Consider the following 27,150-nt stretch of genomic DNA (forward strand, 5'->3'; position numbering starts at 1 on the left):
AAATTTCTGTCCCACCCCCCTATCATGAATGAAATCGACAATTAGTTAAATGTTCTTGATGAAGTGGAACGTTTAAAAGGACAAAAAGGGAAAAAGCAGAATAATTGTGCAATCACATCACTGTAGCTAGCTTTCATCAATTTGAATAAGGCTACACAATTCAACAAGTAGTAAATCATGTTAACCTATGGTTTAATCAAGAAACTGACTTTATTTCAGCCTATTGATTGAAGTAAGTGACATGTCTGAAACATGCCACTTAACTCTTTACCACTGTATAAACTTTTCAACTTTTTTATGACGTCATATGACGCAAGTGTTTTTTTTAATCACCTCCATATCCAACACTGCCATACATCACGTTAACTGAACATTCACATTACAAATAGAAATCCATTTCCTTTAGCAAATCACAGAACGGTGCTCTGCTGCCATCTGGTGGACTTTCTGTTGTACTGCAGATCCAAACAGCAGTTTCCAGGTGGGCCTTAAAGTTTTATTCAAGTCCTTCCTAAGTCCAAGCCATTCATCCGTGGGCGTGTGTGTTAACTGAGACAGAGGTATGACCTGATGACAATACGCAACATGACAGTGCTGCTGTTTCCTCTTCATGTTGTTTTCAACATGCAGCTCCACCCAGTAGGTAGGGCAAATAGGTGAAGCAGGTTCAGCAACAGTTGGAACCAGATTTGCACCTCAGTCTTGATCCTTTGTGAGAGTATGGGAGGAGGGATTGTTTCTGTTCTTAGTTTCAAATGAAACTCCAACATTCGGAGAAACTAGGCATGCACGGCAGTGATCGAAGACTAGTGCAAGTTCTAGGGCTCAGCGGGAGCTTCTAGTCCCATTTTGGATTAATTTGAATGTTTTTGGAGAACTTTTGACCCACACTAGTTTTCGAAAATGGATAGATTTGCATTGGCAGCTATATGGACTAAGAATGGGGTTATCTGCATGACTTTTTTACTTTTTCTTTGCTGCACCACTGGAATATGTGAACCCAACGAACCAACACCGACAGATTCAACAAACTTGGAAACTGCCATACTTTTGCCAGATGACCCTGAGGATCCTCAAGCTTATCCAGAGGAGGAAAAGGTCAGCAACCTCCCTGTGTTTACAATGGACTACACTCGCATCCAGATCCCCTTTGAATTTACCCTGTGGATATTGCTGGCTTCCTTCTCCAAAATCGGTACGTAAATGCTGAAAAGTATGACTGACTCTGGATAATCTGGTGCTCCAACCTTGAATTGCTTTGTCTCTTCTACACAGGTTTCCACGTTTACCAGAAGATCACCATCTGGATCCCAGAATCATGCCTCCTCATCGGCATCGGCCTCATAGTCGGGGGCATCATGCACTCGGTGAAGGAGGAGCCCCCCGCCGTTCTCACCTCCAACGTGTTCTTTCTCTACATGCTGCCCCCCATCGTCCTGGACAGTGGCTACTTCATGCCCACCAGGCCGTTCTTTGAAAACGTTGGGACGGTGGTGTGGTACGCCGTGGTGGGAACGTTGTGGAACAGCATCGGGATTGGTCTCTCCCTCTTTGCCATCTGCCAATTTGAGGTGTTTGATCTTCAGAACATCAATCTGCAGGTCAGTCATGAAATCTTTCCAGCGCCATGTAAACTAGTCAATGAAGCAATCAGCCGGTTCAGAAGAACAAATTCTTCCTTGTCCACTCATCACTGCAGGAGAACCTGCTCTTTGCTACCATCATCTCCGCTGTGGACCCTGTGGCGGCTCTCAACGTCTTCGATGATGTGGGAGTCAATGAGCAGATCCACATAGTTATTTTCGGAGAGGGCCTCTTCAATGATGCCGTCACTGTGGTGAGTAGAAGTGCCGCCAGACGGTTTCCTTGCTAATTTTCTGTCAGTGTGCAAACTTGTCGGGCCAGATGGTTTGGATTCTCTCACGGCTACGCCCCTGGGAGAATCCAGCTGTCCTGTGAGGCCACCATGCGCCAGTACTGGCATGTAGGATACTGACGACTAGAAGTTTGCTTTGCAGCTGACTCCTACTCTTACTGCAAAGTGTCTTAGAACCTTTAGCCAGTGCATAACTTCCTGTTTGCCTGGGGTAGAAACATGGTGGGACATAGATGGCAACATCTTTTACCCACTCTTCAAAATGGGAAATAAAGGAGAACATATTCAAATAAGGCTGATATATATATATATATATATATATATATATATATATATATATATATATATATATATATATATATATATATATATATATGTATTAAACAACTGGAATGGTGACGCGTCCACATGCAGTTAACAGCATGGTAAGGGAAGTAAAAAAGATAATAATTGCAGCAAAAGGGTGCCAGGGTTCCTACACATTTCCTGCTTCAATATCTCAGACTCTAAAAAAGACTTTTCTGGATCTTTGTGCACAAAAAAAAATAAATATTTGGGTTTTACTACATGTTGTAAAAATTGTAATGACATCATAATGATGATACAGTACATCATCGTAATGTAATATTTTGTAATATCATCTTTATTGTCATTGAAACATACATTACAATGAAATGTGGCAAGGGGAAGCTGGAGTTGAACCCTCAACCTTCTGATTGCCAGACGACTATTCAACCCATCAAGCCACAAGTGTGCTTGATGGTCTGGTTAAATCCAGCTTTTTGGTAATGTTAATAATTCACAACACTTTGTAATCTGTAACACTTCTCACAGCACAGTCTGAATGACCTAAATTATCTTAGTATTGGTTACTTAAAGCACAGTTTATATTTTTGTTATAGCTGAACCTGCTTTCAATGGTTCAGGTAGGCTAGCAAAGCCCCTTTTCTCTTCTAGTCTCAAATGAAAGCATGTAGGGACTTTAGCTGGAAACTTTGTGGGCCTAAAACATGAATATGTGGGGATAGCCCCTCCAAATATATATCAGTGGTGTCTGCCAGAGAACAGCTCAATCACATTTGGCCAAATCAACACTAAATATGTTCCCAGGGCATAAAATCAACATCAGCGGGGTTTTCAGCCTTTCAGTTTAAAGGTTAATACAAACCAAGCCTTCCAAGTCTGTTTCTATCAAAATCAAATTGACTGAGATCATTCTGATGGAAGCCTCCTCCCCTGCCCCACTGTCAGTTTCCCCTTTATTGTGGATAACATGCAGAGTTTCACTGAGTTTCACTTGAAAGGCAGGTTTCATTCAAGGCCTGCCAGCACATTGTTCACAGCTGTGTCTGGTTGGCATGGGAAAAACTAGCATGAAACCCAGCATGATGTGTGAACGTGACTGAGAGTGCTGAACAAAAAAGCATTTTAAGGTTTTCATTTCTAAAACACAAAGATTCAATCAGCTCTTCATTTGTTTTATTATTTAGACTACCAATAATCTTTGTCCTGACAGTAAACCGGTAGTTTTAAAGGTCCTGAGTTGTGAACATGTTCTGCCCCTGCAGGTCCTCTACAGCATGTTTGCCTTTCTGGCCGACATGCCGGCCATCGACTCCGTGGACGTGTTCCTGGGAGTGGCCCGCTTCTTCGTGGTGGGCGTCGGCGGCGTCCTACTCGGCCTCCTGTTCGGCTTCGTGGCGGCGTTCACCTCCCGCTTCACCAACAAGGTGCGGGAGATCGAGCCCCTGTTCGTCTTCATGTACAGCTACCTGGCCTACCTGGTGGCCGAGCTGTTCGCCATCTCCAGCATCATGGCGTAAGTCGAGTGGGAACGCCGCTGCCAAACCTGCAAACCTGCCAAACGTGTTTGCCCTCACATTCAGCCTCTTACCTAAGATCCAGAGTGAAAACACTTTGTAACCAACCCAACCTATTTTCTGTTCTTTTCACCTGTTGAGGCTAAAATGTTAATCCCAACCAGAGGAAATGACACTTCTTTTAACCAGGCTGTGGATCTGGATCTCTGAATCTGACTGCACACCACATCCTGGTGTTTTTTTCCACTTGTGCCGCTGTCATGAGGATAACCGCTTATCTCCCCCTGCCTTGAACATTACTACGCAAACTTGTTCTTCCACATAACTTTCCAACCTGAAAGTGGGACGGAAGTTCAACAAGTGCCAGGTGTGTTGTCAGAAGACAACATCCTGCACAGAGAGGGACTACAGCGTAGTATAAAAAAAGCAGAACGATAAACGATGTCCAAAGGCTTTACACAAACATACGGTACGGTTCACTGGGAGAACAAACAAATCAGCATTTGGTCTTCAGCAGCCACATCTTCACTTGGTAACATTTTCCCAGTTTTAACGCCAAAGCATCTCTAAACATCTCAGATTAGGAAGAGATCTCTTGTCCACAGCCCTAATGAAGATGGTGATGCCACAGGTTTTCTCTCAGATTTAGTTCTGGGCTTTAGCTCGACCATTCCCAAACTTTGATTTTCCCCTCATGAGTGAAATCCCTCCACATCTTTAGCTTTCTAGCAGACACTTGAAGGTTCCATCTGAGGGAAATGAATCCCAGAGGATGATGCTGCCATCACCGCCGTGTATCAGTGTCAGTATGGCATTCGTCTGATTTTCATCTCATGTCCCAGATCCCATTTGGAATCGTCAAGTTCAGATTTATCCAGCAACAACTCGTTCAGGATGTTCTGGAAGTTTTCAGCCGTATTCTTACAACATTTTAACCAGGTCTGAGCGTTCTCTGTCTTATTCTCTGATCCTTGGTCCAGACATATGGAGAATACAGAATATTGTCGTTACATCCTCCTGGTAACCTCCCTGGTCTGTTTCTGTCTGCTCCATCATTTCGGTAAATGTCCTGTCGTTTTCAGTCTCCCTGTCGTCCCATACTTTCTCTGGTTATGTCTTCATTGCACCACAGGAAACCATTGGTGCCTTCAGGGTCAGGGTATAGTCTGGCTGATGCTTTGGTCATCGAGATCCTTCTGATCTTCTGTAACTCTGCATCATCTCAATGTTTACCTCACAGCATGCAGACATTTAACAGGGGCGTGTAGACATTTGAGAGCCACTTTCAGCTAGCGAAATATCTGAGACCTGAGTAGAAGAAAAACCTCATCTGAAAATCAAAGTGGACCTAAAACGTTGATTTGGTTAAACAAAGACTCAAAAAGATTTAGAATACTACAATTTAAAGCCCTAACAATTTGCAATAAATGGCTTTAATTCATTAGAAAGAAAAAGGGTGTAGTTGTAGTCTGGAAACATCCTTTTTGGTCACCATATGCTAAAAAAAGAGAGAAAAAACAGCAAAGTCCAAATCCAGCGGGGATGTGTGCTGCCAGGTCAAACATGCTCAGTGTAGACAGAAAAGCTTTTGCATATTAGAATAAATAGGTCGAGAAAAAAAAAAAACGAAATAAAATGATAAAACATGTTGTTGACGCCAACTAATCTTCTACCACCCCCTAGTGGCCAAAAAGAGGAACGTATGGAGTCTTAACGCCTAGTTCTAGTTAAGTCTTGGCTTTTATTAACACATTAATTGGGTTCTGGACCAAAACCTTCCTGATGGTGACCCAGTCTCGTTTTCTCATCAGATCCTGTATGCATCTGATGAGTTTGGGCTTCATCAGGTGCATACAGGAGGTGGTTTTAATCACAGGAGACAGAGACAGGAGACAGTTCAGTAAGCAGGGACGTTCTGCTCAGCAGTCTCCTGCATGTGAGGCCATTTTGGTGCAGATTTATGTTGAACCCCCCCCCCCCCCCCCCCCTGCCTTTGGAAGTACACCTTACTTACTCAGGAAGCAGTCAGTCAGCTGATGGATTTCAGCTGGACTTTTTCACAGCTTCACTGACTAAACAGCCGTATCACAACAAATAAGTTCAGTTTATTACGGTAATTCAACTCAAAACAGGAAACTCCTATATTAAATTAATCCAAACTGATCTGTTCAAGTGATCTATGTATTTATTTCTTTTTCAATGATTATGGCTTACGGCTAATGTAAACCAATCCATATTCATGGAAAATGTGACTATTAGATGAGACCAAAATGTGTATTTCTAAATACCAAAGTGTTCTATTCTGGCCGACATTACCATGGTGGAGCTGGCTGTCCAGCAGACAGTCATAAAGCCTCTCCACAAACAAAGTCAAACTCAAAATGTCGCTTCTAGGCTTCATCCTCTACAAACAAAAGCAAATGATGCAGAGAGCCAATATTTCTATCTGTTGTTTTTCTGTTATTATTCGTACAGCATCATCACATGTGCCATAACCATGAAGTACTACGTGGAGGAGAACGTTTCCCAGAGGTCCTGCACCACCATTCGCCACGTTGTCAAGATGCTGGCCACCGTCTCTGAGACGCTCATCTTCTTCTTCCTGGGTGTGGTAACCATAACTACTGAGCATGAGTGGAACTGGGCCTACATCCTGTTTACGCTGCTTTTCGCCTTCCTGTGGAGAGGACTCGGTGAGGAGCGCCGTTTGCACTTTCCTGCTCTACCATTTGTCAGATCAAAGCAGTCAGGGTGATCATTCGGTATCTCCTCCTCTGAAGGTATCCTGGTTCTGACCCAGATCGTTAACCCCTTCCGGACCATCCAGTTCACTGTGAAGGACCAGTTCGGCCTGGCCTACGGAGGCCTGCGAGGAGCAATCTGCTTCGCCCTGGCCTTCACGTTGGGGGAAAACATCAACAGGAAGAACCTGTTTGTCACAGCTTCAATAGCCCTCATCTTATTCACAGTTTTCGTCCAAGTAGGCAAACCACACCACGCCGTTCTTCTATGTCGTTCATGCAGGCTTGCTTTCTTTTTTAGTCTCTTACATTACTTACTATTTTAGGCTCAAGATTTGCAAGGCCACCAATTGCTTCCCAGTTCTGGTGCATTTTCTGCAGATTCTTTCATTTGCTTCGGTTCTGTCTCTTGTCTGCAGGGCATCAGCATCCGGCCCATAGTTGAGTACATAAAGATCAGACGGACCAATAAAGATCTAAACACTATTAACGTGGAGATCCACACCAGGGCAAGTAGCAGGTTTCATTCTCCCTTACTGCTGTTGTGTCTTCAGAATGGGACGTCACGTGTAAAGCTCAACTTTCCCTGTTTTTCCAGACGATGGAGCACCTTATCTGTGGCGTTGAGGACCTGTGTGGACAGTGGGGCCACTACTACTGGAAGGACAAGTATGGCTTTTTCTTACGTTTCAACCAGCGTAAATTTACACGAAGAAGCAGGCGAATGCTTAAAGTTGTACTATTTGATCTGTGCGAAAGGTTTAAAAAGTTCAACGATCGCATTTTGCGACGCATCCTGCTGCGAGACACGCGATCCGAGTCGAGCATCGTGTCTCTGTACAAGAAGCTGGAACTTCAAAACGCCATTGAGCTCCTGGACACGACGATGGGAGACATCAGTGCAGCTCCATCAGTTGTTTCCCTACAGTACGTCGTTGCTTTTTCAACCTATTTAACATAGTATATATATATTTTTTTCCTGGAACATTATAAATACACAGAGTGCTTTTTAGCAGAGTACATTTGTGCCTAGAGATTAAGAAATATGGCAAAATTCAACAGGCCAACAAACTAGTAGCTGAAGGAAAATAAGGACTGTAGCTAAACAGATTCTCTGTTATCTGTAGTTTCTCACGCATGTTACATATGGTGATGTCTAAGTTAATAAAACAGTAGATAAAAACCATTAGAGCAAGACATTGAACATGTATAATCAATAGTCTAATGAGTCAACATCAACTGAATGCACGAAATGTTCGTTCCTAATCTAATTTGGCTGCAACTGATGAAGCTTTCTTTCCATCAAGAGGGAATCGGCCCTCCTCTCTGTCCATCTAGATGATAACAGTAATGATAAGTCATTACACTCATGGCTCTCTTTCTTTGTTTATTGCGTTCATCTTCATTTTAGGGACGAGTTGATGGAGGCATCTCGGCCGAAGAAGAAGTTCCTGACTGGGGACATTAGGAAAATGCATGACATCCTGTCCAAGAATATGTACAAAATTCGACAAAGGGTAACGATCATACTTCATATTTACATTATATTTCCTTGTCTTTAAAGCCATTTTATTGCTTCCCAAAAAAGGCTCTGGAATAATTTATCTTAGACAAGCCTTATGTAACAAACTGAATTTGTATGCATCCACTGAAAGCACTGGGATGTTCTGTTACTACAGGAATAAAGTTGCAGCATATCTGATAAAATCGGGGGAACAGAGGCTGACAGAAAACACAGTCAAGGCACCAGGGTGAGCTTTAAAAATCAGGGACAAGGACAGATCTAGCTGGAGGAAATAGGTAAAAGCACAGGGCTCCACCGTAGCAAGAGGGTAAAAGCAGCAGGGGATGCAGAGAGACCCGGGAACAGGACAGGGTGTTTGGTGAGAACAGGGACAAGGATCAGGGTATCTGAGGAAACTGGGGTGTCTGGGAAAAATGGGAAAAAGCACCAGGCTATCCTTGTAAATAGTAATCCCCGTCTTCACACTGGAAATGTGACTGATTGTGTTTTTCAGACCACGGCCTTCAGAGGCAAAAACACCCTGCAGGATAACAACCACGCCAGGGAGATCCTGATGCGCCGCCACGCTAGCATCCGACGCAGCCTCCATGGACAGAGTTTCCGTGAGCAGGTGGTTTTTCTTTTTTGTTGAACTTTTGTATTTCCCTAATGAGAAATGTAATGGGAATACTAAACACAATTTCCTCTCCATTCATGTAACCTTCTCATTTCCACCGCCTTCAGCCAGTACAGAACGTCTCCAAGTCTCTAAAGTATTACTCCCTCCAACCTGGTGGAAATCTGGATTCTGCATTCCCCCTCAGAAGACGGAGTCGGGGTGAGCTATTGAAGGCTCTTTTGAAATTAAACCTGGATTCCTTTGATTGGTTATGGCACATAACCATCATATTTTTGTGAGTGGCTGATTATTTGTTTCCCATTAGGTATTCCTGAGGAGGATCACCTGCAGACCTTTGGCGCGTCTCCACGCTCCTCATCCCGCTCTCTAATCCCGATGACCACTCTGAAGACCATCAAAGAACAGGGGAGTAGTGGGGCACCATCATCTCCGTCCGTGCACCCTCTGGAGCCATCTTCTGGAGAACACCACCTGGATGAGGGGTTTTCAGGCCAGAGCCTCAGAGGACGCAAAGCACCAGTCGCTACACCGAGGAGACGCAGCTCAAATCGAGATGACGAAGACGAGGACAATGGATTCTCTGAAAACCAAGCAGCAGGGGCTGAACAGCCTCCACCTCCTCAAGGCTGGGTCCCAGAAGTCAGGGATCCAGGAGCAAACGAGGCTGGAAACCCTTTACTCAGACAGTCAGCACATGGGTCCCAGCGCTCATGGAGAACGTGACTTCCTGACACGCTGACCTCGTATTTTGGACACAAACGAATCCTTCCACTCCAGTTGATGTAAAACCTGCTGCATGTGCAACGTTTACATGTTTAAATCAAAAATATCCCCCGGAAATACAACGTAGCAGGCTGAAACCGGGGCTCTCCAGTTACTGACACTGTGTACTCACCAGAATTTATTTTTTTTGTTTCTGTTTTTTTTTATATGTACTCACACCTGTTAATTTGTCACAAGTTAAATTCTGAGAAGAAATCCGTCCATTTTTTGTGACACATAAGCTTAAAACCTTACAATCACCTTCTTTGTCCCTTCCTACGTCCTCCATCATTTAAAGGACATATCATCGCTTTCATAGTGTTTCAGTTTCAATATGTTTAAATTTGTAGTTTAAAAAGTTCTAAGTTATTTACATGAGTAAAAGCGAGAAATGTGTAAAAAAGTGAGAGGAGAAAAAGCTGTTGCCATGGCAGCGCAGGAGGATGCACTGGTAGCTGCTCCTATCACGTCTGTAGTGTCAGAATCCATGATTTCTTGTTTGAAAGAAGAACAGCAAGAAATGCCTTGACTAACGTGACTGGCTGTGGTTTCTCATGGCGGCTGCTGCTTACATCTTTATTTGATACCGTGATTGGCTAGAACCAACCTTTGGTAATTGGGCACTAGATGTCACCCAATCAGCTCGGAGAGTTTTGCTGAAGGTCCCTCCTTTCCCCAAACGGATTATGATGAGCAGAACGGAGAGCGCTATACATTATCTATCTGCCTTGCTAGGTTACTTTCTGACAGCACATACAAAAAAATGCATAACATGCAGTGGGAACTGAGAGACGCAAAGATGCTTATTGTTTATTCTGCCTTTGGTGTCCATGTGTAGCAGGAAAGTAGGGATGAATGACTAAAGCCCACCCCGAGATACTGCCAGGATACTAGCTCTAAGTCTGAATCCTATGAAGTACCAATAGTCTCCTGCCTACAGCAGCAGGTGTGTGGTCATCCCTCTGACTCACGGTCTGGCTTAGTTCCTGACTATGAGGTTATGGAGATCTGACCGAACAGTAACACACTAACCTGAGGTCAAGCCCACGTAACCGTCTCCCTCATTCTTGGCTGGTCAGAAGGGTGGGGTGCCCCTACTTCAGGGTAGCTTTGCACGTGGAACTCATGAACAATAAACAGCTGGAATAATGCAAACACTGGGGATTTATTTTGTACCCCAATTGGAAACAGGATGCACCAAAGTTTAACAATAAATCAGATAGAATTATCCTTGAGATAAAGTTTGTTTCACAAAAAAGCCTTTTGAAGAACTCAGAGTAGTGTCCTGACAGGATACTCTTAGGCTTTAAATGGCTTTAGGTGAGATGAGGGCTGGAGGCCAGAGCATCACTAAACCAACATTCAACTTGAGAAATGTCAAAACCTCCTGAAGCCGCTGTCGTCCTCTCACCTCAGTTCTCACCGCAGTTTTCGGCAGATACTCACGGCTGCTGCAGCTTTTCTCTCTCTCTGCAAACTGCATGCTAACGTTCTGTCTCTCTTTGTGCTCTCTGACTTCACCCAGTTTTTCTTCTTCCTCGCCATTCCCTTTTTCAACCTCTCCCGCTTGGCCCGCCTCCTTGTTCCTCTGATAGGCTACTCAGGCCACATTGTTAGAGCCTTATTGGCCACACACAAACTTTATGTGCCCCTTACACATGCACACCCCTTCTAATGCCGCCCTGGGTAACTGCCCAGTTCACAAACTGCCTTTAACACAACGTCTAGCCAAAAGAAAAGAATTATCAGCTGCTTGTAGCTGCATAATTCTTAAAGCTTTCTCACATATCTTTTGTCATATAGTGTTCACTGTGCTGTTGAAGAGGCATTGTCCAAAGGTGTGTGTATAATGCTCATCTGGAGCCAACAATTAAAAAAAAATACTGTGACCTTAAGGAACTTCTATATATTTTTTATGTTTTTCTATTATATTTTAAATTTAGAGAGTAAAGAATTATGTCTGAAAACAGATTTGTGAAATAAATGTAATTTTAAAGTAGAGCCACAGACATCCTTTTTTTTTAAATAAGGAGAGATCTTTGTTTTCTGCTTTCACAATGCATTAAAGGTTTATTAACAAAGCTCCCACACACAACAGACCCTTATCTTAGCCAAATGTGCACTCCGAGCCAATTCAACAGATGGCAACATGGTGTGTTTAAAGATGAGAGCGTTTGCTAAAATGAGCTGAAAGTTGATGCTGAAGTCAAATTTGTTTCACAAGATTACTTAGAAAAGCTGAACATCTAAGAGTCTCTTTGCTAAATCTGTCAATGCGCTGCCAAGCTTCCGTTCTCTGCACACATTAAAATGGTGTCAAAGACATTTGGTTAAGAACAATATAGCCAGTACTAGGCTGCCTAAATTATGTCATGTCCATAACTCCAACAGTCAATGGTTATCAAAAATTGGATCAGCCAGTAAAATTCATTTCAAGAAGATGAATTGTTAACCTTTCCAATTTGAATAAGGACGGAGGATTTCTTCAAATTTCTATGGAAAATATTTAATGGAATCTGAAGGTTATAAAGAGAACATCTCATCTAGTATGCACTAAATGCACTAATGTCAACTATGACTCATGATGAAGTAAACAAAACAAAACAGTGGTGGGAGTGAAGGTGGGCTCATTGCTGCAGCGGTCAGAATGAGGGAAAGTGACCTGCTGAACCATGAACTGACAGGAGTGACATCTGGTGGTTTTTCCATGGATCTGTTTTTGAGGTGCTGAGCCTTATTATCAGTTCGAGCCGCTGGCTCAAGGCGCTGACTCAGCGATGGCCAAAGCCGGTGCTGCCGAGGCAGTGGAGGACTGAATGGGTGCAGTTTCTGAGTGGTAAACTGATGTTAGTAGCATCACTGCTGACATGGGCTAACGTTCAGCAGTAGCAACACACACTAAATGCTATTCATCAATGCTCCCAACTCCCGAGTCTGGCTCTGTACTGGGGGAGGGGTAAGGTGGGGGCTCTGACTGAGATGCCCAAATGCTGGTGACGAAAGGATGCACCTTTCAAACCAAATGGGAAATTCAATTGCAATGACCACCGTTTAACCCTAAGAAGGCAGGACTAAGAGGGTTTTAAGACAAATATTGCAGAGCTAAACAAGTTCACATGAAATTGTAAAGAAAAAAAAAGGGGAAAAAAAAGCACAGTAACACATTAAACATTAAACATTAAAGTAGCACCCTTAGGCCCAGTATATACAGTTCATCTGTGAAAAAACCTGATTTTGGGGTGAGTTACACTTTAAAGTAATACAGGGATAAGGGATTTGCTGTGAGGACCATTTATCTAGCAAGGAAAAAACAAACAAACACACAAACAACTTCTTCTTTTATGTGTAAACAGTGTATAAACCAGTACATTACTGCTACCTAGAGGTAGTAAAGATAACTTTACATCTCTGAGAGGAAAGATGTTCATCTAAGCTAGAAGATAGGATGAATAGGGCCAGGATTTTTTTTGCTGATTAGAAAAAACACTGTACATGAACACCAACAGGTCTGTCAAGCCCTTACAGGACATTAAAAACCACAGACACAGACTACACCATTGATGCTATAACTATTTTTCAAAATGTCAGTATATATATATATATATATATATATATATATATATATATATATATATATATATATATATATATATATATATATATATATATATATATATATATATATATATACATATTGATATAACACAGTAAATGTTATTTGTGAAAAAGCACAAAAAGCATACTTCCATTGTCTTCTTAGGATAATTTCCATTATCAGAAGACGATTTCTATAAAACATTTAAAAAGTGAATTGATTAAATTTCATTTGAACTCTGTAGTGATAAAATGAAAATGTTCTGCATGTTTCACGTGTTTCCCATGTCCATAAGACCAGCAGGAACTCCTGGAGCTTGTTTCCACGAGGAATGTGGTCAGATTTAAGCTGCGCTGAGGGATCAGGTTAGCCATGTCTTGCGCAGCCTTTAGGCTCTTCAGATCTTAACCCCACGACAAAACCAAATCATAAAACACTTCTTCATGCTACAAATAAGAGGTTGGTATTTAAAATGAACCACTGTTATCTGAGCCATGCTCTCAAATGGAAATTTGATGACGTAACAAATGAAGGTTTCAGTGAAGACAGATTCAGTTACCTAGCTGATGTGGTTTTTAATACACTACTGTAGTCCACCATTTAAACAGTACATCTGAAACCAGGGAGAAGACCCATAGGTGCTATTAAACCCAGCAAAGAGGAGTTAGAGCACTAAATGTCTTAATGTTCCCTTTTATTATTCCACTCAACTCTTTTATGGCCTTCTGTTCTCATAAACCTCTAAAGGTTAAAGCCTTACGTCTGCCAGGCAAGCTTTAAATGTGTAGGATGGATTTTCTTTACAGTTAGCAGAGCTAACTATCACTTTTCAGTGCGTCACAGAAGCAAAATTCAACTGTAAAAGTGCAAAAAACGGTGTTAATGTGCCTTACAACTGCTCAGCTCTCGTGGATGAAATATTTCATAGATTTGTGTCATGACAGAGAGGAGACTGTGGACTTGGTGTGGGAGGAAGCCTTGAACAGCAGACGGATGGCGTCTCCTCATCTTCCCTCACTTGTGGGAAGTAAAAATCTGAGCTCAGCTGCTGTTTCCTGAGTCACATTTTATAGATAAAACAATGACAGCTGAAGATAAGAAGTGAAATATTAATGATTAAAACAGGCCGGTACACCAGCACATTATTGTTAGGTTCCTTGCCACCTACCTGACACCTCGTAAGGTCGGCATGAAAGCGAAGCCAACAGTAAAGGCATGGGTACCCATGGGGACAGTGAAGTGGACATATTTGACTCCCCCCAAATTAGTATAAATATATAGTAAAAATATAGTACACATAATTAGTTTAAATATATAGTAAAAAATATATATAAATAAATAGTAAAACATTCTGTAAAATGTAAGGAAAGGAATCAATGTGGTCCCACAGAAAATGACACAAATGAAACTCCGACGTTTCACATCGGGTGCATATGGGGAAAAGACTTTGAAGGAAGATTCCCTCTTTAAACCTCTTGTTTTCAGCTCTTTAGTTTGGTGGTCCTGACTGCTGAAGTGAGAGTGAACACTGTAGAGAGATCCATGAAGAAGAGTGGAGCAGCTCATGAGAACAAGCTCAAATCAGCCATTGCACCGTACAGAAAATAGTCTACAAGTGGAGGAGATTTAACCGGGTCTGGTGGACTAAGCAAGTTCACCCCAGAAGGAGACACAAAGACGCTAAAAGAAATCTTCAAAAACCCTAAAATGTCATCATTGGACCTACAGCCAAGCTTTTACAGGTTTGCTGTCGATGTGAAACTTCCTGCCTGTTCTATTGCAGCCCTCCCATGAAGTTTCCCTTTCATGGGAGGGGTACAAAGAGGAAACAACGACCAGAACTTCATGAATAACATTCGGTGGAGAGACGAGTCTTCAACTGAATTATTTGGTCACCAGAACAGAGGACGTGTTTGGAATAAACCAGATAGAGCCTTCTAGGAAAAGAGCTTAATTGCAGCTGGAAGCATAGAGGTGGAAGTGCTGTGGTTCGGGGATGTTTTGCTGCAGCAGGATCTGGCCAGTGCATAACTTCCGGTTGGGAACTTCCGGCATTGATTGTAAAAATGTTGCCGCCTTGTGCTTGCAGTAGGTGCCTCTTCACTCGGCTGCGCCGCATTCTGATTGTACTCGCCTTGTTCTAATGCCACTGATCACCTCCCCAGCAGCTAGAAGCTGTCTAGTTTCCTCCATGACTTGTCAGATCTTTCTGCTTCCCTGCCTTGCTGTTAGCTCTGTTGCTTCAGGTTACAATGCTAATCAGTTAGAAAAATAACTGATTACAATTTTTTTTCTCTCTTTTTTGTAATTTTGTATGATCCTTGATTTGGTGCTTAACTTTTATTTGCAAGATCAGCCTCCTGCTGTCCCATCAAAATGACTAATGTATGAACGTGCAACCCCAAATGTCTGTCGGCAGACGGGTCGTCCGGACAAAAACAGGTTTAAAGAAACCAACAACAGTCTTGCTGCAGCGTGAGGAAACACAGATGAGGAAGGTAGCAGACAGGAGGTACAACAAAAACTTTAGGAACTGTTTAAAATCTCTGAAACTCTGTGAAGCAGCGTTTTGCATGCACACTGCAGACTGAGAAATCATTTTCCTGTAATGACTAACGGCTCAGCTTTCGCGTGTTTGTCCTGATTACTCTTGCTTCCGCACCGCTGCTCTAATTAAACACGTTCCACTGCGATTATAGCATTTCATTACTTCATGAAAAGCAACACAGTATGAAATTAAGTGTTTTAATGATAAAATAACGGCGGGGACTTCAAATAAATGGTTAAACTGAGGAACATTTCAGACGTAAATGTGAAGTAATTATGTGTATTAGCTTTTTAAATCTATTTTTTTTTACCCCTGCTTGCAAACTACAGATTATTCACACTCTGAAGATTTGTTTTGTCTTCTGGGAACTTCTGCAGGTTTAATGACGCTTCCTACTTGTTGTGAACCTTTCATTATACATTACATTCTCAAGCAATTAGTGCAGCAGAACAGGATTCACTCACATGTCGCAGTTTTATGGGATTTGTGGATGCAGCTATTAAAATATGATCCATGCGGCTGCTTCAGAGGTTGGTGAGCATAATAACTAGCTCACATGATGTGGGAGGTTTATGCTCTTAAACAGTCAAGGCATCAAAAACGTCGCATTACTCAGATATTGTGTTTAAAAACATGAATAAATTAATGTAGTCATTATTGGCTACATTCATTTACACGTTTATTAAAGATTTAAACTTACATTGTGTGAAAATAAATAGCCATGAACATATATTTCCTATATTAAAGGGAACATATTATGCAACATCTACTTTGTTAGCCCTTAAATACATTTCGATGAGTACTTGGAGTCTCTGGGAGAGCAGAACATTTTAATGTAATCTTTCCAGGTGCTTCATAGATATCTTTATATTCTCTTTGGGTCAAAATGTTCAATCCGTTCAGTTTTCTCTATTACATTATTTGAACAATTATGTCACAGAATTAGCTGCAGAACTGCTGAACAAGGTCATGGAGATCCAGCTCACCAATTTACCAATTTCGTGAGTCTGCCATTATTATTTGTCGGAGTGACTTTGTAGTCCAGGCTGGAGGATGCTGAAGCTGGAGGTGGATAAGTCGAATCGTTCAGTTGTTCATTACACCGTCCCCCAGTACACTGCAAAAATGGCCGAACAGGGTGGAGTGGCTAGCTGTGTGACCTGGGAGGGGACAGAGTGTGAAGAGCCTCCTTTAGATTTAAAGAGACGGCACCAAAACAAGTTTCTCTGAATGATTTCAATGTGAAAAGGAAGAACTGAAAAGCCTGATGTGGCCCCTTTGAAACGAAGCACAGAGTATATGAACAGCTCAGACCTTTCCTCACCTAAGTTTGTCAGCTGGTTTAGGTTCAAGCTTTAATAAGAAAGTTCACAATAAATTCATAACAGACGCTGGTGTAGTCATGTGCTTGGTGTGGATGGATGGACAAGCATTTGGATCAGCTGATGAACAGATTAAATGGATGGAAGGACAAATGCACTGGTGTCTGATGGATGGATGGATAATTAAAGGGACATGGGTGAGAAAAACTTTGGAAAAAAATTATATTTTTCTGTACTCCATGTTCTATTTCCATATTTTTCTAGACCTGAAATATATTAAAATCAAATCCCTGATTCTACCCTTTCTGCATAGGAACCCAGAAAACAACAAATCTACCAAAAAATGTACAAATCCATTGAGTTAGTATCAGTTTAACCTTCATCAACCCATAGTCACAATCAATTAAAACCTTTCTTAAGTTGCATTTTCTTCCATAAAAAGAATAACAATTTAACAGAAATAAAACTACATGTTGGCATCAACAATAATATTATATATGTGTTTTCATGCATTATCTTTTTATTTATTTATTATTTTCTTATTTCTTTTTTAATGGATGTGTTTTAGCTTGTAGCAATGTACAGCACTTTGTTTCAGCTGTTTTTAAGCGTTTTACACATAAAGATGAGATGGTACGATATATTTTGTAGGTTTTGAAATAAAGAGTAATGTGAACCCTTTTTCAAAACATCCCAAACATCTTCTGGTGTCCAGGCATGAAATGGACACTACTCTCTTTTATCTTTGATAGTTTTCTGAAAGAGTGAACAAAATTCCAATAAAACAAGGCATGTGAGAATTATTAATGAGAAAAGCTGCATAACAGCGGTTAGGACCACTGACATGGAAATTGGTCAGCTAATTAATTATAGATCAGGCCAATGAATTTTTAATGTGAGCAAGAGATTTCAGTAGCAAGTAGCAACACATCTGGAAGAAGAGGCTGAGATGATCCTTTAGTTTGCAAACCAAGTCCCCTGGTTGTGGGGATGAGTGCATGTGGAAGAGGCGAGTCAGCCCGTTCCACTCAGGCAGTTCTACCTAAAGCTAAAATACCTCAGCTGCTCCTAGGACTCTCTTCTTCTAGATCCAGATCCCACAGGTTGTCCTGGGAATCTACTAAAGCCACTCTTGCAGTTTTGGGGATCACAGTCCTGTGTGACTCGATGACCACTGACATCGGTTTATTTTTTCTCTTTAAATTTATCATTAAAAAATGAAACCCAGCTCACAATTGAATTGGGCGCCTTTGAAAAGCTACAAGGGTGAAGTTATACATGAATTTATCAGTCACAGTCTGTCAAAGTAAATAACTACACAAGGAGCGTTGGATGTAAGAGCTCAAACCGTACGCCTGCTAAATCTTTGCCTGGAGCAAATTTGCATTCTGATCAAGAAATGTCTTCGTATGTGGGAGGCACTGGCAAACATCCTGGTTTTATGAGCTGCCCGTCAGCTGAATGTGAAGCAGCACATCGTTGCTATAGAAGGGTAGGCAAGCAGAGAGGGAAAAAAAAGGAGGAGGGGAGAAGCTGGATGTAAATGCATTGATATCATTCAGAGCCGCAGAGAGAAACAAAGAAGGCAAAAGAGATTGTTGATGTAAACGTGTTGCATCTGGTGAAGCTGGAGAGAGGAAGAGGGAGCTGCTCCGGTGATAAGCTCTGCAGGTTTCAAGACCCAGGAATTATCCGGTGGACCTGGAACAAGAGGAAGTCAGGGGAAACTTTGGTTCTCACCCGCCTGTTTGGGATTTTATGGTTATCTGGTCCTGCTGTCAGGCTGAGGAGCATTTTGTGAAAGCCAGGGGCGAAGATGAACCAAACTGCATCCGTGTCGCATCAGATAGAGTGTCAGCCGGTCAGAGATACCAAGGTACGCTGCATCTGCCGCCTCTTACATCAAATTACATGTCAGAGTTTTCTGATTTTCTGCGGTACTTTTCTTTCACTTTTCACACTTTGCTCTGGCTGATCACCAAGTGTACTGATGTTTCCAAAGCTGTTCAATATTAACTTACTAAAGGGATTTAAAAAGGTCATGACTCTGAGGGATAAAATATTTATCTGAGTCTTACACCTGGACTCTCCTTAAAAAGATGAGTTTTATCTTCTTAACTGCTGGTTTTTAGAAGCGCCTCTTTAGTTTTTTCATGTGTTTTTACCACACACTTAAGTTAAACATTTCCAATTAATCTTTTGTTCTTTTACTATAAAAAGGTGTCAAAAACCACAGAACACGTCACCCAAAGGTTTAAAGCAATAGACCTGGAGACAAGATTTAGAAATATTAATAAAAATAATAACTGTACTTCATCTTGTTTGTTTAGCATTATTTTTTACCACCATTCTGTGCGCTTAAGAGCAGGTGTTATGCATTGGCCTCATTGAGTTTTAATTATTATACCAATCAAGGTAGACCTAACGATAATGTCACCGATATGTTTTCTTTTCCAAACATTTGTCTAAGAATTGCCATAAACTTCTATGGCAAATGGTCCCTGAAGCAATAAAATCACGTGGAAAGCAGTTATTTCCGTCTGGACAACGTTTCTCTTGTTTTCAGAGTTCTGAATGTGCGTTCACATCGAAGGAGAACGAGACATTTGGAGCGAGTGATTTACATGTTATGCCTATGCAAAGCGTTTTCAGGAGCGGATCAACGGTCCATGATGTGAAGGACACGTTTAGAGCGATGTGCAAATGGTACGAATTGGGCAAATAGAGGAAATTAAAATTTAAAGTTAAAAAATCTGAACTTTTCTGTCAATTTGCATTGCGTTAAAGAAGCAATGAGCGAAATTTCACCACTAGGTGGCCTGTTGAGCACTGTCTGTAGACCAAAACAAGACGTGGGACAGGCCACGCCTCTCTACCTACAACACACATTTCCCCTCCCCTTCTCACCTGTCACCTCATATGCACATATTTGCAAAGGATAAAAACATATTGCTCATAGGAAGCCTGTTCAGTGATCCAAACATGTATATGTGGGTCCAAATGAGCCGTGCACAGACTGAATGTGCACCAACTGAACTGGGCTCACAATGAGTTTCTTGTATGTGAGCTGTTTTCGTCACTAATACCAACTTATATCTTAAAAACATGCGAGGCACCCTGTGCAAGTCTTAGCTAGGTGTCAAAAGGAGATATAAAAAATTTGTTCAATTTCTGCAACCCACCCAGGACCCATATGGGTTTTACTTTTTATTCCGAGCTGACCTGATCATTTGGAACTGGCTGAGCACAACAGTTGGCCAATCACACTGCTCTGCTGAGCAACAACATGACCATAGTTTGTTTGACTCCAAACACGTAATTCCACATCCTCCGCTCCTGTATCTGTCCGTTCGGTTCCAGACCGCACCCATGAGTCTGAGAAAAGCCAAGCCTACTACATCCGCGGTTACTCCGTCTAGCTCTGCTCTGAACTTTCTTGGAGCCCAGAGAGAGCATGTGTGATCATCGTCATTACAGGAAAAATCCAAAATACCAATCGGTGTAGTCACGGAGAACGTGGAACCGTGCACGTCCGTGAACAGAACAGCTAGCATGGAGGATGTGGAATCAAGGGGTTATACTCTCAGTCTGATGTTGGTGTCAAACACACAGCAGAAGAAGAAAACAACCAGCCAGGTCACGAGGAGAAAAAACCAAACCAAGCAAATAACGTGAGGAAAGATCTGCAGTTTTCTCTGAAAGAATAATTTGTCTCTCAGGGACAACAAAGATACAATTCTGCTGAGGAATCACTTTGTTGTTTCTTTACTTCTCCTCCCCTTTTCTGAGTAGACAGTGCATGAAACAATCCTTCCTCGCCCCCTAAGAGGCTCAACTGAAAACAGAGCAGAGGAACTGTTGCTCAGCTGAGGCAATACAGCTTTAGCAGCACTACCTCTGCAGGAACCGTATGGCTACAACGCTAGAAAACGCTAAGAAATACTAAACCTTCTAGTTGTGCGTCACTACTAGCTAGTCTGGTAGCTGTGCATAACAGTTAGCCAATCAGATCTCTGATAGACAGCATGGCTACAGTTGGGTTTGGAGTGATATAATAATTCTCATTTCAACGTCTGAAGCAAACAAAATGGTGAATAAGGTTTTAAACCAACGGAGTCGCCTTTAGTATCACCATCATTTAATACATTCTTTATATTTATTCCTCACTGAATGTAAGTGATGCACCAATTAATCAACAGAGAGCTGAAATCAGCCATATTTCCCTGAATGGTGACAGGTGAACTCTCACTAATGCGTCATTGTTCTCAGTTTGGAAAACAATCGGATAAAAGTAGTTTCAATGCAAAAATGTCTTGTGGACTCTTCATTTGCAGTTGAATTCAAAGCTACTACCTCAATCAAGGACATCGCACATAACTTTGTTATGGTCAACATTTGTTACATTTGGTCAGTTACTTTGTTTTACAATCCTGACAGAACAGAATCTGCATGCATAAAACCTGATAGATGCACTTAGAAAATGCAGAGGGTGAACCTTGCACGCTTTTAGCTATCCAAAAATCTAAAGCTGGTCTACATGTAGGGATGGGAAGTACCATTATTTTCTTAGACACCTAATATCTTCCAATGCTTTGAGAGCTTTTTCTATCTTTATCAAAACGTCAAACTAAAATGTTATTTTTTCATTTGATCCCAGCAAGGTTGTCGTGGAGGTTAAGTTCATACGTCTCAAATCTTACATTTCTTTCTGGATTCTTGTTTTGTGTTAACCTCATGTCATGTCTGCCACGTACAGCTTTCTCAACTGCACACACCTTAACACTGTGAATACCAAATTATTCAAAGCTTTGGTTCGAAGGGAAGATTTTGCAGCACAAATCAATCTCCCGCTTTAAATCAGAGGTGTGGTGTGTAAAATTAAAGTGTTGCAAAAAGAGCTATAAGGCTGCTTTAAAACATTGGTATGTGGAGGAAAAGCAGTTTAACATGTACACTGGTGTGAAATGTACCCTGACAAACACATTTTAGCTACAAAATTGTCATTTTCTAACATCTGTGCAGCCAGACCTTATGTTTTGTCGTTGAGGCAGAGAAAGATTGAAGGCAACGTCTTTGAGATTAAAGTGCTTTATTATCGTTTGCAGTTTGAGCAAAGTGGTTCTTAAGTGTTTGCAGATCCCTAAGAAGCGGGCACTGACAGCCAGGCAAAGTTTAATCCTGCAGAATCCTGTGCTGCTGCAGTCCCTTATCCAGACAAGAGTAATCTGACAGAAGGAAGCCTCGATAAGGAGGGGACGCGTACGAAAACCTGAAAAAAAACACGCCTCTATGCTGAGTGTCTCCTCAGATACCAGTGGGCTCTAGTAGTGTCTGCAGAGCTTACAGGCTGGAAACTGTTGCAACTTTGGTATTTTAACTTCCCTGTCGTTATCATAGAAGCAGTGTTAAATGTGTACGCTCATCACATGTCCTTCATATGAGCTCAGATCCATCCATCCATCCATCATCCATCCATCCATCCATCCATCCATCCATCCATCCATCCATCCATCCATCCATCCATCCATCCATCCATCCATGCACCCATTGTCTATACCTGCGTATTCATTTTTGGACAGTGGGAGGAGTTCGGAGAACCGGGACAGAACCACGCATGCACAAAGCATGCAAACTCCATGCAGAAAGACCCCAGGTCCTGGGTGTGAATCCTGGTCTGGGGTCAGAATTGCTGGTGCAAGGCAACAGTGCTACCAACTTTTACCAGCCCATGAAGCAAACTTTTCTGCTATATTGTCAAAGGTGCTCCAAATCATTCAATTCTGCTAAACTAGTCCCTTCCATGGTGACAGTGATATAAAATCCCAAACCTAGGCACACAGGCTGCTTCTGCAACCATTTGTGAAAGAAAGGATTGCTTTAAGGAGCTCAATGAATTTCCAGCGTGGCACCATGATGGATGCCTTGTTACTACGTATTCCAAAGTAACATAACACGGACATTATAGCAGAGTGGAGGCGAGCAGCATCTAGACAGAATCTTGAAGCGTGGCTGAGGTCAGCACCTTTCTGCACAGTGTACGGAGAGCTTCATGATATGGACTTCTCACGTCTGAGCAGTGCATCCAAGCCTTCCATCACCGAGTGGAAAGCGTCAGATCCAGTGGTATAAAGTGATCGCAGAGCAGTGAAGACATGTCCTCTGCAGTGACCTATCCTGTCTCACTCACTGGCATTCCAAAATACGTGCCTCGTTTTGGTGGTTTAAAACTGATAGGAAAGGTTTGGAAATGGTCTCAACTTGTTAGAACATTTTATGGACAGACTAGAAAGTGTTACAAACCCAGATGTTGTTGTCCAACATCAGTGTCCGACCTCATAAATGCTCTCCTGGAAGAATGGTCAAAATGTCTCATAAAGACTCTTAAACATGGGGAGATATTAAGGAAGTGCCTCAAGGTGTCTAGAGTCTAAGAAATACCCTAGTTTATACAAAATAAAGGTCTAATCTACTTGAAATTATTAAAAAATAATATCACATTTGACTCCAGTTATAAAGGCTATACAGAATACATTTATTACCAAGTTGACCTTTTAAATAAAAGGACCAGAAGAGCTTCTGGTTTTCTTTTATTTCCATTCTGATTCAGACAGAATCTTAGAATCTGCATTTAATAATGAAGTTTTTTTTAAATGCCTGTGTATGAAAAACGTGTATGAAAAAAGAGCAAGTTATATTATTGTATGCGCCATCATCTCTCCTCGCCTGCTTCCTCATTCTGAATTGCTGCTATGATCATGTTGGCTGTTGCTAAGTAACTTGTTATTCTGGGACATTTTTATCATATATATCTCGGTTAAATCCCGTTTGCTCAGGGTCAGAGGAGTGGGAGTGCTTGTTCAATGGAATTTGCTGCGAGTGAGTTGTCAGAAAAAAGCGAGAATCCCTTAAGAATGAATAGACGCTGAACATTTATTTTATTTAGAGAGCTTGAGTTCACATAACAGTGACCTACTGACAAGATGGCAGAAAAACCCCCAAAACAGTAATTTTTGTTGTCCACTCACTGAGGTTTACTTGAGATTTGAAGAGCGTAAGAGACATCTATAGCTGTTAATTCAGTAGAAACAAATTGATTACAATATATAGATCCAAAAATAAAGAAGCCAAAGCGTTTGGGGTTTCGGTTTTTTTTCAGACACCTGTTAACGTTTTTTATTGAAACTCTTTATTTAAAATGGCCTTCTGTGTTTCACTACGATTTGCTGTTGGCTTGGCTGACCTGCACCTGCAGCCCAACGTACGCTACTGCTGCACAGTTTGGGGTCACTTAGAAATGTCCTTATATTTTTATCAAAAAGCGAATTTTTCTTCAATTAAAATAACATTCAATCAGTCAGAAATACAGTCTAGACATTGTTACTGTTGTGGTCTGTCTATAATGGAGAGGCCAGCACAGTCACCAGATCTCAAGCCTACTGAGCTGTGGGAGCAGCTTGACCTCATGCTGCGTTAGAAGAGCCCATCAAGCCAAGCTGACTTATATAAGGTGCTTCAGGAAGCACAGGGTGACATTACCTCACATTACCTCACATTACCTGAGCAGATCGACAGCTGGAATGGGTGCAAACACAAGATTCTTTCATTAAAGCAAAGTTTGAAAGACTTACCCTTTTCAATGGGTTGGCTATATTTTCAGTTAAATTTGTAATTTAGTTAAATAATAAAATGAAGGGGTTCTTAGAGGAACATGGCTTTTGAGCAGTAGTGTAACTATGAAAACATAGATTATTTATTTTCTTACCACCAATTCAACTAAAAAAAAAAAACAAGACCCCAGATACTGTTCAACAAACACAGTGATGCAGTTTAATTGTTTACAACTATTGAGAAGCCAATATTTAGGTGGTCTGAAAACTTGCATATTACATAACAGTAATAAAACATAATATACTTAAATCTGTGTGTAAGGTATCTATATAATGCACAAGTTCACTTTTACAGAAAATAAACACGATTTTCAATCTTATTCTAATTTATTGAGATGAACCTGTAATGCATAGGGTTACATTTGGTATAGATTTTATGGATATGACTAAAGAAGTAAGTGTCCATTATTTAAAACGTTTTTTGTTTTTTTTTGCTTTCTTACCAGAACATGTTTTCTTTTAGCAAAACTACTCAGTCCTTTAAGAATATATCTATATATTTTTTTATCAGCAAGTGCCACATCAATGTAATAATGGTGATACCACTAGCTACTTAATAACTTACTGCGTTATTTCCTGATTCTAGAGATTTTAAGATCCGTTTTTTAGAATGAAGTAGAATAAAATAGAAACAACTATTAAGCTGAAGTAATTGATGTTCTATTTATCTTAAGCCAGTACCGTTAGCAACATGTTGACTGCCCCACTCCAGCAAACATTATCAAATTAAGTTTTCTTCTTACATATATAACTATTTTCTCTTATATTTAAACACGTCTTATATTTAGGGAATATTATATTATATAATAAACATGTTACTTAATGTATTGCTAATACAGCTAGCTACACCTTAAAAGACCACTCTGGGTTCCACTACAATATGTTTTTAACATTAAAATAGGAAATACTAGATTTTTGAAGTTGCCTTATGAATATGGATTACTTTTTTTTTTAATCTAATGCTAAAATTATCAACTTTCTTCCATGGTTGCAATCATTCTGTGTTTTTTGGTGTAATCTTTTCCCCCATCTAGTATGTATAAGCTGAAAGCTTTTTACGTGGCATTTTTTAAATTTGAAATAATTACTCTATGTTCAACAGGATCAGAATTGGCCAAAAAGACAAATTTGACAAAGTAGCTGCTGAAATGTCTCGTTACAGTGACAATGACTGTAGCGTGTCCGGCAGCAGGTTCAAACAGCGCTAATGTTTCACTTTCTGCAAAGCCAGCTGTCAGACTAAACTTAGCCTTTAAATTTCTTTAATCATCAACATGAATGGAAAAGCAATATTTCCCTTTTATCAGATAGATCTGCTGATTTGTCCAATGCAGGCATAGAAAACAGGCTTGGACAGACCATATAAAAGAATGAAATGAGATCTGAGAGGGATTAAGAGAACCATTAGGTCAGAATTGTTGTCATTTTCTGGCAAAGCAACCAATGGTCATGCCTCCCAACCTGACGACCTGTGAAAGTGAGCAGATTGCCGTCCTACCGGGGTTCAGCCACCTCTGCGGTGCCTAACAACCGTCAGAGTCACTGAATATTAACACCAACCACACGTTGTCAACGCCATCTGTTACCGTGGAGACGGACATGGAAAAAAAGTCATTAGCATCGGAAAGGTGGAGGGAAATTACTAATGCGGTCTCACCATTCTTCTTTATCTTTATCAACTGGTTATTTATTTAGGCCCTAAACAACATTTCGGTCTGCACATTTGATGCAGAATGACGGCAGTGAAACTCCTTTTTAGACGTCTTAAAAGCACATAACGCTTTGTAGATTTTTACCCATGCTGTGTGTGAGATAACAAGTCACACCGAGTTCCTGACCAAGTTCTTGACAATGTGAAGCGTGGTGTGATTTTAACACCAGCAACCAAAGAAAAGTGACAAAAAGGGAATCTGTGAACAGCCCAATGATGCTGGCAACATTTGTGCAACTTTGTAAGACACAGGCTTTAGTTCTAAACCACATTTTACACATATTAGAAACATTTTTAAATGTTTTGATCTCCAAATATTTAGAAATTAGTTTTATTTGTAATTATTAGTAATGACAATGTTACTGGAAGTATGCCGTCTTTATTCAAACGATAATGCAGTTTGTTTTTAGTCTAATAGTTAAATGTGCGTTCCCTGCTGTACGACATCTTACGTTTATGTATAATTCAGCAGCTAAAACAAATGTACTTCTACCCTTTGTTATTAATATTATGGACTAACATTTGTAACTTAAATATTCTCAACTATTTTTTCAATATGTCTTTATGTTAAAGATTTGATGGAAACCTTTATTCAAACAAAACATGAAACTTAAAACTCCTTGATAAAAACTTAATAAACAGGGTTCCTACGTGTTATATAAGAATTCCATATTTCAATGTTTATTTAAAAATATGAAGTTTTAAATTTTGAATTTATAATTGCTCAGACATTAAACATGGAACCTTGAAAAGTCAATAATAGAATTGCATAGAACTATTCTTTATTGTCCCTTGGTGGGGAAATTGACACGTCCAAGCAGCTAAGTGAACGCAAATGGAAGCATGCAGATAAACTCAAGGGTAAAACATAACAACAAAAAAAAAAATACGAACAAAAGGTTGTATAATAAGGGCAAATTTACAACATATGAAAAACACTATACACTTATTAGCTATTAAAAAC

The 27,150-nt window shown here is 40.8% G+C and overlaps 2 protein-coding genes across 2 annotated transcripts in view; both read left to right on the forward strand.

Annotated features, from left to right (window-relative positions):
* Positions 1 to 127: 127 nt before the first annotated feature.
* On the forward strand, positions 128 to 11,344 carry LOC105936533 (sodium/hydrogen exchanger 2). The gene is made up of 13 exons (XM_012877436.3): positions 128 to 1,195; positions 1,276 to 1,601; positions 1,700 to 1,837; positions 3,445 to 3,695; positions 6,172 to 6,389; positions 6,477 to 6,676; positions 6,857 to 6,946; positions 7,036 to 7,106; positions 7,197 to 7,364; positions 7,849 to 7,954; positions 8,456 to 8,572; positions 8,686 to 8,779; positions 8,886 to 11,344. The coding sequence occupies exons 1-13, from the start codon at positions 904 to 906 to the stop codon at positions 9,302 to 9,304; spliced, it is 2,490 nt and encodes an 829-aa protein (XP_012732890.2). The 5' UTR covers positions 128 to 903; the 3' UTR covers positions 9,305 to 11,344.
* Positions 11,345 to 18,300: 6,956 nt separating this feature from the next.
* LOC105936510 (inactive dipeptidyl peptidase 10) overlaps positions 18,301 to 27,150 on the forward strand; it is a 94,921-nt gene continuing 86,071 nt past the window's right edge. The window contains exon 1 of the mRNA XM_036127945.1: positions 18,301 to 18,684. Coding sequence (XP_035983838.1) covers positions 18,625 to 18,684 — 60 coding nt within the window. The 5' untranslated portion in view covers positions 18,301 to 18,624. The remainder of the gene's footprint in view (positions 18,685 to 27,150) is intronic.

The sequence above is a fragment of the Fundulus heteroclitus genome, chromosome 24, assembly GCF_011125445.2.
Source record: "Fundulus heteroclitus isolate FHET01 chromosome 24, MU-UCD_Fhet_4.1, whole genome shotgun sequence".
Taxonomy (NCBI): Eukaryota; Metazoa; Chordata; class Actinopteri; order Cyprinodontiformes; family Fundulidae; genus Fundulus; species Fundulus heteroclitus.